We start from the raw sequence: 12,147 nt of genomic DNA, 5'->3' as shown, positions 1-12,147 counted from the left end.
GGAGGAGCAGAGCAGCCGCGGGAGGGGAAGTGCCCGGCCAGCATTTTTCCCGGACATGTTCGGCTTTTTAGCAATCCCCCCCGGACGGGGGTTTGATTACCAAAAAGCCGGACATGTCCGGGAAAAACCGGACGTATGGTAACCCTATTTTTGTTAGCTGTAACTATAATTAAGGCTACGAGTCTGTCATGGAGGTCACGGATTCCGTGACTTTCCGTGACTTCAGCAGCAGCAGTTTTGGTGTGTGGGAGGCGGCTCAGGGCTAGGAGGAGAATTTCAGATCCTTTCTTAAGGGCTGAGTTTTATTTCTCCAAATCAAACAGCACAACACAAATCCAACTCATGAAATCAGGCCAGGACCCAGAGTCTCCTGCAGGTCTCACTCTCAAAAGGCCAAAGAAGCAGCCCAGCTATCTAAGGCCCAAGGCCTAGAATTTAGGAGCCTAAATACCTTTGTGGATCTGGGCCCAGTGACTTGCAATCTATCACCTGATCCCTGGCCTCAGAGCCATCACCAGAAAGGCAGGTAACTAGGCAAAGGAGGGCTAGGCCCAACTCCTTTAAAGGGCCAGCCACCCTGTGCCAGGTAGAATGAACTCTGCCCTCGTAATCCACTAATTCAGTGCCCATGACCATGGTATCTGAGTTTCTCTATGAAGTCCCTTCTCCTACCAGGCAGTAAGAAAGAACAAGTCTGATATAGGGTGAACTCTGGGGCCCACTGAGGTAATTGAGAGTTTTGCCATTGAGCTCAATGGAACCAGGATTTCCCTCTGAGTCGTTTACACAAGTCCTACTCTGTCTGTGGAATCCACTTCCCCCTGGCATTTGGCACCATTGTACTGTGATGCTAAGTTGGTTTCAGTTCCCCTGATGCATTACCTGTTTTCCACCGCTTGCTAGCCCAGGCCTCACTAGAGGGGTGTGCTCTGGTTTGCTGTGCAATAAAAAGAGAGTGAAAATCCCTTTCTCTGCACCATGGGGCAAATCCTGATCCCACTGAAGAAACATCTCCCATAGTGCACCACAGCCAGGGACACACCACCTCCCCTCCGTGGTCACCAGAGAGCGGGAAATGTTGGCCTGTGAGGAGTTCCCATGGGGAAATCAAAGGTAAAATGCCCCTGAGAACCCAGAACAAATCAAACACCCTAGTGAAGAAACGACTAAGGAAATTCTCTGGCTTGTGGCTCAAAGAGATCGCTCTAGGGGATCGGTCACTAGGGATTTTGATTGTGTCCTGAATGGGGTCTGAATAGACTGGGCGTTTAATTCACCTGGAGAGAGATGTTAACTAGCACCTGTCACCTGGGGCAGTTACAATCCATCCCACACTGGAGCTATCGGTCCCTGCTCTCAATGCCTTTGTCTTGGTTGAGCCAGGCTTGGGCATCTCATAGTCCTTGCTACAACTTCCCAAGAAACAAAGCAGATGGTCTGCCAGGTTGCAGGCAAACTCCCCCATTCCACTGTAACCTGCTGCTGTTTATTTCTCATGGCACCCTTGAAGAAGGTGTTCGGTGCTGTTCCGCTCTCTTCTTCCAGCTCCGCGCCAGGCACTCCCTCTCTTACCTGATGTACAGCGTGGCCATAGTGAAGTACCAGCTTCTTTTCTCCTCCAGGGGGATCTGAAATAGGGAAAGGTTTGTAGGAAAGTCATCATTAACACCTGAAAATCGCCCTCCTGAATCCACTGGCCTATGAAACTAGACGTCCCAAGGGAAGACGAACATGCACTTTGTCAGGAAAGCAACATTCAAAACACTTCTTACTTTGCTATTCAATAAAAGACACTGGGCCAGATCCTCAGCTGTGTAAATCAGTGTAGCGCCCGCCATTGGCGCTCCATGAGTTTTTAGCAAGGCAAAATCTGACACAAAGGTTCCCTCTTAAATAGAGATGGTCCCTTTCAAAACCTGTTCAGTATGTCATGCAAACCTCTGCCCTTTCACACTGGCCTTTAAGTTCCACAGTGGACGTTGCACTTTCATTCAGGGATCTCAAAGCACCTTGTAAACACACGAGTGAATCCTCAACCCACTAAGGGAATACCCTACAGAGAGGGGTAGCTGTAGTCTAGTGCCTGAAGCAAGAGCTGGTAGTCAGGAGTCTGCTTATGACTCTGCCAAGGACTTGCTGTGAGACCTTGGGCAAATCTTTGTGCCTCAGTTTCTCCATCTGTAAGAAGGGACAGTAATGCTTATCCACCTTTGTAAAACCCTTTGAAGTCTATAGTGTCAATGGCAATTGGTTCACAAGCAAAGCACTAATCATTCCATTTTACAGAGGGGGAAATGGATGGTCTGAGGAGTCAGTGGCAGAGCAGGGACTAGAACACAGAAATCCCAACTCCCGGGCCACAGGTCTACCCATTAAAAGGCACTTCCTGAATGCAGGTGTCCTCACAGACACACGGATTTCCTCTCTTCCCCCTATTTCTGCAGCCAGGCTATACCATTCCACTCAGGGTGGTTTATTAGTGTTTACTCTGTTCTGTGCAGGTTAGAAGTGGGTTTCCATGAAGTGTGCATCTGTATAAGTCTGCGTCCTACAAGGTTGTTGTATGCATTACTGTGTTTAAAAATGGTACATAGCAGAGCCAGTCTGGGCCAGCAACACGGAGATCAGGCTTGTCGGGTTCTTTGCCTGCAGCACAGTCCCCTCACTCTGCACAGAGAAGAGGATGCTTTCTGTTTAAATGGAAATTGCACAGGACAGTGCAATGGGGTAAGTGGACAGTATATAACGCAATGGGTTATGGATTGCAATTCTAGCCAGGTTAGCAGTTTCCAAGAGGTGGACGCAGTTACAATTAAAAGGAGCAAACATGGTTCTCGATGTTACTTATATTATTCACACTGCGCTCAGCACTGCATAGGGCACACAAAGAAAGCAAGCCCCTGCCCCAGAGAGCACAAGTCTCCGAGGCTGACACATAGAAGACAGCACATGCTGGGGGACCAAGTGGTGGGGTTGGTTTAGCGTGTTCTTGTGACGAAAGCCGAAGGTTGAGGCAGAGTAATGCCTTACAACAACAATCCTGGCTCCCGCTTATCGTACCCAGAACAGAGCGATTCCATACTGTAGCTGCTCACTGCGTCACTGGCGTGAACAGCTCCTTAGCAAGCACAGGCCCAGCCAGCCAGTTGCACCAGCGAGGTGGAGAAACCAAATGGACAGTTTTCCCAAACAAAGCATTGCCTTCCTGCCCTGTGCTGAGGATTCAGGGAGGAAGGAATTGCGGGGTTAGCGAGGGTTACACACACCATCTTTGCTGCCTCATGCAAGTGCGCAGGGAGCAGGAGGTGAGGGCTGATTTGTCTCCACTCACTTTGCAGAAAGGATGGTCTCACGAGCACAGCACAGCGCTGGGAATCAGGAGATTTTAGAGTTCTGTTCTCAGCTCTCCCACAGGCCTTCTGTGTCGCCTTGCTCAGTTCAGAGTCTTATTGGTAACTGCACTGTGCACACAGTGTTGTTGGTGCCGTGTTAGTCCCAGGATAAAGTCTGTGCTTGTCTCTCTCCCCAACAGAAGTTGGTCCAATAAAAGATATTACCTCACCCACTTTGTCTCTGCATTGTGCAGGCTTTCACTCTTGTGCAGAGTCGCTATAACAGTTGCCAGTCTGCTCCGATTGTGTTTGCACCCACTTTTCACTGGTGTAAATAACATACAAGGTGCAAGGCCCTGGAGCATCAAATCTGCAGTGTTAAATCCTGGCCCCCCAGTGTAGTCAAAACTCCTATATACTCTGTAGGACAAGGATTTAACTCATGTGCCTCAGGTTCCCTATCTGCTACAAGGGGATAATAATAATGCCGTCCTCAGAGAGGGTTTGAGGCTAAATTTATTCATGTTTGCAAAGTGCTCTGAGATGCTCAAACAGCAGCAGCTGCAGAGGTGCAAAGTGTTAGCATCTTTCGCTGGTGTGTAAGGGAAGGACAAATGGGGACGTATGACAGGAATAACAGACGCACCAATATAAAGCTTTCGAAATAGCCAGGAGATTCTGTGGTGAAGAACTGTCGGCTTGTTGGATCTAATACTGCGTAGGTGGCAGAAATATGTTCCAATGAAAGAGATTTCTCGGTGCCCTATAAATATCTGAAAGCACTTGGCTGATATTTAGCCTGCTGCTGTAAGCAGAAATGCCAGCTCACTGCAGAAACGCCAGCTAACAGTGTTCCAGGTGGGTAGCTGCCCGAAGGGACAGTTTTGTGAGCCAAGCGACTGGTTCCAAACTCCAGGCGCACAGCCTCCCTCCCTGCCTGCACTGACCCCCTCATCCTGTTGTGGCCAAGGAACAGACTGCCAGGCAATTCCCTTTGGGAGGATCCTTAGATGTCAAGGCTGTGAGTGTTGTGCATGGGCAGCCTGGGGCTCTCCCGAGTCCAGAGATGTCCCTGGGGCACTAGGCTCCCGAGAGGAGATGGTGGTGGTAGGCTGGAGGTGAGGCCACTGCCCTGCTCACCCTCTGCAGCCAGCCGGCTCTGCTAAGACATGGGGTAGCAGATGTGCTCACCTTGTGTGCTGGGAAGCTCCAGGGAGTCTTATGTCTTCCTACAGCACAATGCTTTTCCCCTGTGGGGCAGGAGGTTCCACAGTACCCTAAGGTGGGCTGGTGTCCAGGGGTATGTCTACATTGCATTGTACACCTGGGTCTCTGGGACCCAGGCTTGTGGACTTGGTGTTTCCAAGCCCATGCTGCATCCACATTGCATTGTAAACCTGGACCCAGCTTTCACAGCTGTGCTAACACATCCACACTGCACTATGCAGATCTTCTGACTCGGGTCTGCAGCTTGACCTGCGTCCACACTGCAAAATGACAGCGCTTGGACCCAAGTCACAGCGGGACATAGGCTCTGACCCACCCCACTAGGAGGGTCCTAGGACCTGGGTCCTGAGTGCTTGCTGACCCGAGTCAGACTGATGTGTGTGTGGACAGAAAAGGGACTTGGCTGAAACCTAAGTTGGAGCCCGAGCTTAGCATGCAATGTAAACATGCCCTAATAGGGCCAATCTGACTTTAAACATCTCATGGCACGGTTTTGTAACAACAGGAGTTTGCCCTGCAGACAGTTGTTGGCCAGCATTCCCCATCCCAGCTGTTGTGCAACATGCCATGCTCCAGCCGCCTGCCACCACTCCCCCAGAGGTGGCTGCCTTTCATTCACGGGAGAAGAGTTTCTACAGGCCCTTGCTCATTCAGCCTCCACTGATACCCACGTTAGGAATGCTGAATCAGGTGCTCAGCACCTGCAACTCCCTTGATTTCAATGGGATTTGTGGGTACTCAGCACCTGTGAAGATCTTACAGATTGCCTGGGAAGCATGTGGGGACCCTCTGAGGCTGAAAGTAACAGATTACTGGAGGGAGGGAATTTGCACTCTTAGCTCATAAGAAGAACTGAATACAATTGGAAAGGCCATTCCTCCTCCCTGGCTGAAGCTGAACCAAGCACCGTTGCTGGTACTTTGCCCAGGATCTGTTGAAAGCGAACCAGCTTTGTGATCTATACTCCCATCTGGTGGCTCTGTTTGCATTTAATTGTAATGGGTTGTGGGCAAAGTGCTAATTGCTATTCCCTTTAGACCTGGCGGCGGAGCGGATTTTGCAGGTTAATGGGTTTGGAGCGCACTGAGCTGGCTGGATTGTTTAGAAGGTATTCGGTTTAAGTTTCTTTTTTGATTTCTTTGTGGGTTCATTTTATCTGGGCATATGAATAAAATAAACCTGTACCTTAAACGTCCTAGCAAGACTATGGATCATGATGTAGAAGGAAGCAGCCAGCACTAAATGAGACACATGATTTTAATGCCTAACTTTTTGGATGTCCAACTTGAGACATGCCTAACGGGGTGGGGGGGGGGGGGGGGCTCTGAAAAAAGTGCTTAGCAACCAGCCGTCTGAAAAACAGGTCTCTTTAAAGTGGCTCAAGTTGGGTACCTCAAAATGAGAGCTGGGCGGAGAAAGGGAATTTTGTTCCAGGGAGGACGGATGTTGCCATTTGGAACGGAACCCAACATTTTTGAAAGTCTCCATGAAAGGGAATGGAACCCCAGCTGAGGGGCACTCTGCCCGGCGGGCAGTCCCTGAGCCCAGGACTCTGGTAGCTCTGGCTGCTGAGGCGCTGTTAGCTGGTGCGCCGAAGCTCCCGGCTCTTTGGCAGCCACCTGGTGGACTGGCAGGGAGCTGTAAGTCTGGGGGCCCCAGCTGAATAGAGAGCCTTGGAGCTTCGGAGTCGCAGTTCCCAGGGCTTCTTGGCGCCCCACCAGGCAGACTGCCTGAGAGCTTAGAGTCTGGAAACCCAGGCTGCCCTGGTAGGCTGCGGAGGGCTGGGTGGGTGAGCTGGCAGGAAACCAGGCAGTTTTCTAAACCTGCCGCGAAACTTTTCCAGTTTGACCAATCGGCATTGTCGGAAAAGTTTCCACTGAGGAATGTCTAACCAGCTGACTCAGAATCACTCATCACTCCTGGCAAGCCACCTGGCTTCGTTCTCTGGAGCTAGGTTGTGCCTGGCCTTCAGTGGAAGAGCGAGAAAGCGGGAGAGGGCACAAAGACGCTGCCCACCCCGGCCTTTGTGCTTTGTTTAGTGCAAGTTTGATAGCCACCATTTTGACCAACACCCCAGAAACTGAACCAAGGATCTCCAGACTTAAAAAGCATAAGCAGCTACAACCTGAACTAAAGACCCAGCCTCTGCAGCTGGAGCTGTGACAGACTCACACCTGCCGTGGACCCAGCGCCGTGCAGAACGCACAGCCCGCACAAGGCTAGCACTCATGGCTCCAGAGGGGGAAGGCGTATGCCTCCACTCCCTTGTGCAGCAGAGCAGACAGTGCATCCTGTAACAGAGTGATGCCTGTGCTGACCCGGATCTCTGGGAGGCAGAGTACCTGCCTGAACAATGCCTCTTGGCGCTCCCACTGAACAGTGCAGGGCTGGGGCTTAAAGTCTTGCTTGAGCTTTTGCTAAACTCTCCAGATTTGCCATTCAAATCCTCATTTTTTAAATTGAAACCTGCTCCTTTCCCCACACTGCCAGAGAAGTTAGGTTGGGCTGCTCACCGGCAGGGACACCCATAGGCAGTTTAGACAAAACCTGCAGGATTCCTGCACACACTTTCCCCAGGGCTGCAGGGCTTTAGTTGAGTTACAATTCCACATGGCGCTACAGTAGATAAGATCTGCCGGAGATTATTCAAGTGAAGGGTATGAATGCTGCTGGACTAGATTTACTAGGAGCCCCTCAGAATCCTACAACCTGCCCACACGGCTCCAACATTTTTGCAGCTGTCAACATTGTAAACACCGCTCCCCTCCTACTTTCTAAGGCTGGTGGCCAGCACGGGAATGGTTTGAGCAATCCACAGAATAGCTGATAGAAGAGTCAATTATTTTGTATATTCACAACCTTTTTCCTAGGCAGTGTCCTTGCACAGAGAATAGAGTGGCTGGCAGGGGCGGGTACATAAACCGGGTGGTTTGGATAAGAGGATCAGCAGTGCCAGGGCTGGATCTGCAAGTGATGTATGTTGGAATCACTCTCCTGAAATCAATGGAGGGACATTGATTTACATCAGCTGAGAATCTGGCCCTTAGTGTTTACAAGGGAATAATGTTATTGATGGGAGAAAGCTCACACCTTTCTGATAATTGCTGCTTTGGTCTGTGTGGCTGCAGACTTGGGACTGTACACTGGTAGGGCTCCATTTACACCACATATGTTGCTGTGTTATAACACAATAGTGCCCCATGCGTGCTGTCGATGAGTCCACTTATGACAGTAGCCTCAGTGATGCGCTAAGTGACAGCGCTCGGGGTTAGACCGTTGCCTGCGTCACATGGAGCGGCCCTGCATCACTAACCCCCTACTTTGTGCAGAACTGGGACTGTGAAAAATTTAGTGCCAGACTGCAGAATTTTAAATAGCTGCTGAATTGCCTGTAGCAGCACTGCCTACCCACTCTGGCTGCAGGCTAGCGGCTGCCTCAGTTTCCCCCTCTTGGGCTCCCAGTAACGTCAGCATAGGTCTTTCATGTGTCCTGTAACACCCCTTCTCGGGGTCTGGATACACAAGAACTCCCCTAGCCTTCCTAGCTGGCTCCCAACCCTTGGTGCAGTGATCCTAGGCTGGGCCCTGCTGAGTCTTTCCTCTAGCAGACTTGCTCTCCAACCTTCCAGCCATCCTCGCTGGCTGCTGCTCCCAGCTGGCTTGAACCCCTCCTGCCTGGGTAGTTGGGAGAGTCTCTGAGCAGCTCATGCTGCTCTCCTGCTCCTTTGAGTCCCTCCCTGCTCTCCATCTAGCAACAGCTCCGAGGGCTTCCTACTTGGAGTCTCCCCTTTGATTCTCTGCAGGCTTCTCTGTTATCAACCCCCAGACAGCTTGATTCTAGCCACACAACCTGCCTGTCTTGTGGCACTGCTCATCTTCTCCACCTGGGGAGACAAGCTACATGGGTCACAGGTGGGGCCCTGGACCTATCTCCCCTTAAAGGGCCAGTCACCCTGTGACATCTCCCCCACATCTAATTAAAATGAAAAAAATGGTCTGATAGTTTTCATCTCACTGAAACAACAGAACATCCTAGAACATGAGGTTTAGAGAATGATGCAGTGCTAATTCTCTTGCTATGCATTTTCATCTGTTTCTCTATCCTAGAGTTCTCTATCCTGCCCTTCACTGAAATGTTGCTAACTCTTGTGATTATTTTTTTAAAGCCCAGATCCAGGAGTGATGTGATTCCATGAGAATCTCAGCTTGCATTTAAAAGTAAAAGCAAGTTTCTAGCCCTCAGGGTTGCAAAGAAAAGGTTGAAAATGTGCCCTGAGTGCAGCCTAAAGGCTCAGGTAACAGGAGGCAAAGAAAAAGAATCTGAGATGAATTAGCTGTAAAAATCCTGATTTGCTAAGTCTATCTCAGGATTTTCTGGGGTCTGACTCATGATTTTTGAATGTTGGGGGTTGGCAACACTATTTGCAGTGTTGCTGTAGCCATGTTAGTTCCAGGATATTAGAGAGACAAGATGGGTGAGCCAATATCTTTTATTGGACCAACTTCTATGGGTGAAAGAGACAAGCTTTTGAGCTTACCCACAATTGAAGAAGAGCTCTCAGCTCAAAAGCTTGTCTCTTTCACCCAAAGAAGTTGGTCCAATAAAAGTTATTACCTCACCCACCTTGTCTCTCTGTAATAGTTATGCACTTCCCAGATAACATGTCTGCTGTCAAGAATTTAAAGGAATGAACTGAGCTGTAGCACTCCTGAGCATTTTGATAGCACCTTCTAGCTGAAGGCCTTGAAGCCCCTTCCAAACACGGCTGGGAGAAGTATTTGCACTTGACACAAAGCCTTGAGCTGAATGGCTTAAGGAAGGACATTTTCTGTGGCTTTGTCAACAGAACACAGTTAGTGTCTTGAAGCAAATTCAATGTGTGTGCTACACTGATGCTCCATCTATTCTGATATCTCAGAGAGTGTACACCGTGCAATTCTTATTCTAACAATAAACAAAACCACCTCTTGACCCAAGCGCTCCCCTTAAATGAGCATACCAGCCACTGGCCTTTTATGAGCTCCCAGAGGGCAGCCACACACTGCATGTGCAGAAGGACGCGCCTTTGTTTGAACAGCTAGAGAAGATAAGGCTGGAAGTGCAGAACACCGTTTATTCTGATCACGTAAGACCAGAGTAACTTAAAACGGGCTTAAAACTTTCCACGATTCCATCCAGCTACAGAATCGTGTCGCCTTTATAGGGGCTGATCTGCAGGATCGGGCCCATAGAGATCAACAATTTTAAGTGACACAGCACGAAGGAGGGCCGAATACTAAGATAGGAGCAATTTCCAGAAGCTTTCTCCTGGCAGGACTTTATTCCCTCTGGCTTATAGTTGTCTGCACTGTCATACCCAAGCTCAGCTATTAGCTGGTAAATTAGTTCCTACTCTAGGTTCCCGCGATCATAATGAACCCATGATTGAATTGCTCTGCCCAAAGGATAGAGGCCCTACAAAGACACATGGCAAGTACGTCCAGTGATACCAGACAGCAATCTACACATAGGTAGGAGCTGTGACTGACCTGCTGCCCATAAGAAAGAGCCTTGTCATAGAGCATGAGTCCGGCAGTCAGTTTCTCCATTCGGTCTTCTTCATCCACAAGCCCAATGTCAAAGACGTAAGCGTAGCCCTGCTCTGCCAGACAGCGGGCTGCTCGGAGCCTGGGATCCCCCTGAGACTCGTCTTCTGAGCCCAGGCCCATTAAGTGGGCTAGTTTCTTGGTGCAGTCAGCCTCTTCCTGCTCGCTGTCCAGCCTGTCGTACACGTAGGCCAGGTTGGCCCAGGTATTGAGGTTGTCAGGGTCCTCCTGGGAGATGCTCAGGAAGATCTCCTTGGCTTGCTCCATCTCCTCCAGGTGGAAGGAGAAGACCCCGAGCAGGTTCCTGACGGCGAATTGCTGGGAGCCAGACTCAAGCTCTAGCTCATACATCAGGCTGTCTCGCTTAAGCTTCATGTCCCTCCCTCTGAAATTCACAGGGGAGCAGGGCTCGAAGTTCATGTTCATCTCCAGGTGGAAGTGACCAGGAATATAGTCCATCTCATCAATGAGCGTGTCAATATCCACCTCGGCTTCCTCCGGGTTCTCCATGGGGACTTGCTGGTATATCCCCACGCAGGGCTGTTGCGGTGGCGTCTCCCAGTCCCAGCCTTTCCCTCCTCCTCTCTCACAATGTTTTCCGCTCTCTCAAACCTGCAATTCTGGTTTAGCTGATTCACATGCAGCCTGGGAGGAGTCCTGAATGGGAGAGGCACCTAGCGACGCCTGTCATTCGTCAAGGGCCTGCTTGGCCAGGACTGTCAGTGAATCTCAAGAGTCCAAAACTGAAAAGTCTGCTGGATCCATTCTTGCCTGTGGTCCTGGCAGGGCAGGGGCAGGGCTGGGCTGCTCCTTGCAGTGCATGCTGGAGCGATCAGTCCCATACTCCCATTTCCCTTCTTTGGTTTGTATTCCGTAGTGTGTTAATGTTCGTTGTGTGTTTCGTTCCAGGCCATAAAATACCTTTGAAAATAAACTGCCTGGGCCAAATCCTGATTCCCTTACTCCAAACCCCCATCAGAACGGATCGGTAGCTGAGCCTGATCACGGACTGCACAGCGGAGCCGCTTCTGGACCAGATCCAGGCGTTTGAAGCCAGAAGCGCTCTGCTGGGGGAGTGGAGGGGCTGTGCTGCAGTCACAGTCCCTCCTCTGGGGCTCTGCACAGGCTGGCTCAGCTGGCCAGAGCGGAGGGAGCAGCCTGCCTAGGCTTTCCCCGCTGGCTTCAGCCCCCCATGAGAGGGCGCAGCTGGCTGGTTCAGCTGGGTGGTGTGAGAGCGTGGATCCGGCTCACCCTCGACCTTTCACCAGGGGGCGTGAGCATTGTGGCTGGTCCCTGTGCAGGAAGGCAGGAGTGGAGGAGACTCTTGTACTCTTCCCACCCCTTGGTGGATCCATTCTGGGCCAGCCACAGTGTGTATTTAATGAGGATCAGCCGCACTCTACTAGCACTGCTGCTGGGTGACCCTCAGATACGCACCTCCGAGTTGGAGCCTGGAGCAACACCTGAACAGGCTACAAACCAGTGTTAAGAAATAGCAATTTGGTCCCAGTAATGACCACAGCCTGTCACGGGTGGGTGGACAAGAGCTCTGCTTTTCAGTCCTATGGGCTCTGTGGGGCTGTACAAAGATAATTAGGGGCTCTGCAACACAGATTTCCTATTTATGCAGCTTTGGCTTTCCCCATTCTAAAAAGGCCTTGTGCAAAGGGCCCGTCTGCTCTCTGAGCCTCTGGCCCATCCGCTGAGGGGTTCGTCTGCTCTCCGAGCTCCTGGCCCGTCCGCCAATTGGTTCGTCTGCTCTCCGAGCCCCTGGCCCGTCCGCCAATTGGTTCGTCTGCTCTCCGAGCCCCTGGCCCGTCCGCCAAGGGGTTCGTCTGCTCTCCGAGCCCCTGGCCCATCCGCCAAGGGGTTCGTCTGCTCTCCGAGCCCCTGGCCCATCTGCATAGGGGTTCGTCTTCTCTCCGAGCCCCAGGCCCGTCTGCCAAGGGGTTCGTCTGCTCTCTGAGCCCCTGGCCCATCAGCCGAGGGGTTCATCTGCTCT

The 12,147-nt window shown here is 51.0% G+C and overlaps 1 protein-coding gene across 1 annotated transcript in view; it reads right to left on the bottom strand.

Annotated features, from left to right (window-relative positions):
• Positions 1-10,655, bottom strand: part of LOC113406531 (tetratricopeptide repeat protein 22-like) — a 17,913-nt gene extending 7,258 nt beyond the window's left edge. The window contains exons 1-3 of the mRNA XM_026651803.1: positions 10,089-10,655; positions 1,573-1,628; positions 1,309-1,412 (exon numbers count right to left, since the gene is read on the bottom strand). Of these exons, the coding sequence (XP_026507588.1) occupies positions 1,309-1,412; positions 1,573-1,628; positions 10,089-10,655 (727 nt within the window). The remainder of the gene's footprint in view (positions 1-1,308; positions 1,413-1,572; positions 1,629-10,088) is intronic.
• Between the last annotated feature and the right edge of the window lie 1,492 nt (positions 10,656-12,147).

Source organism: Terrapene carolina, unplaced genomic scaffold (assembly GCF_002925995.2).
Source record: "Terrapene carolina triunguis isolate 2854851 unplaced genomic scaffold, T_m_triunguis-2.0 Scaffold103, whole genome shotgun sequence".
Lineage (NCBI taxonomy): Eukaryota > Metazoa > Chordata > Testudines > Emydidae > Terrapene > Terrapene triunguis.
Note: the sequence above shows the minus strand (reverse complement) of the source record. Positions and strands in the feature narration are given on the sequence as shown.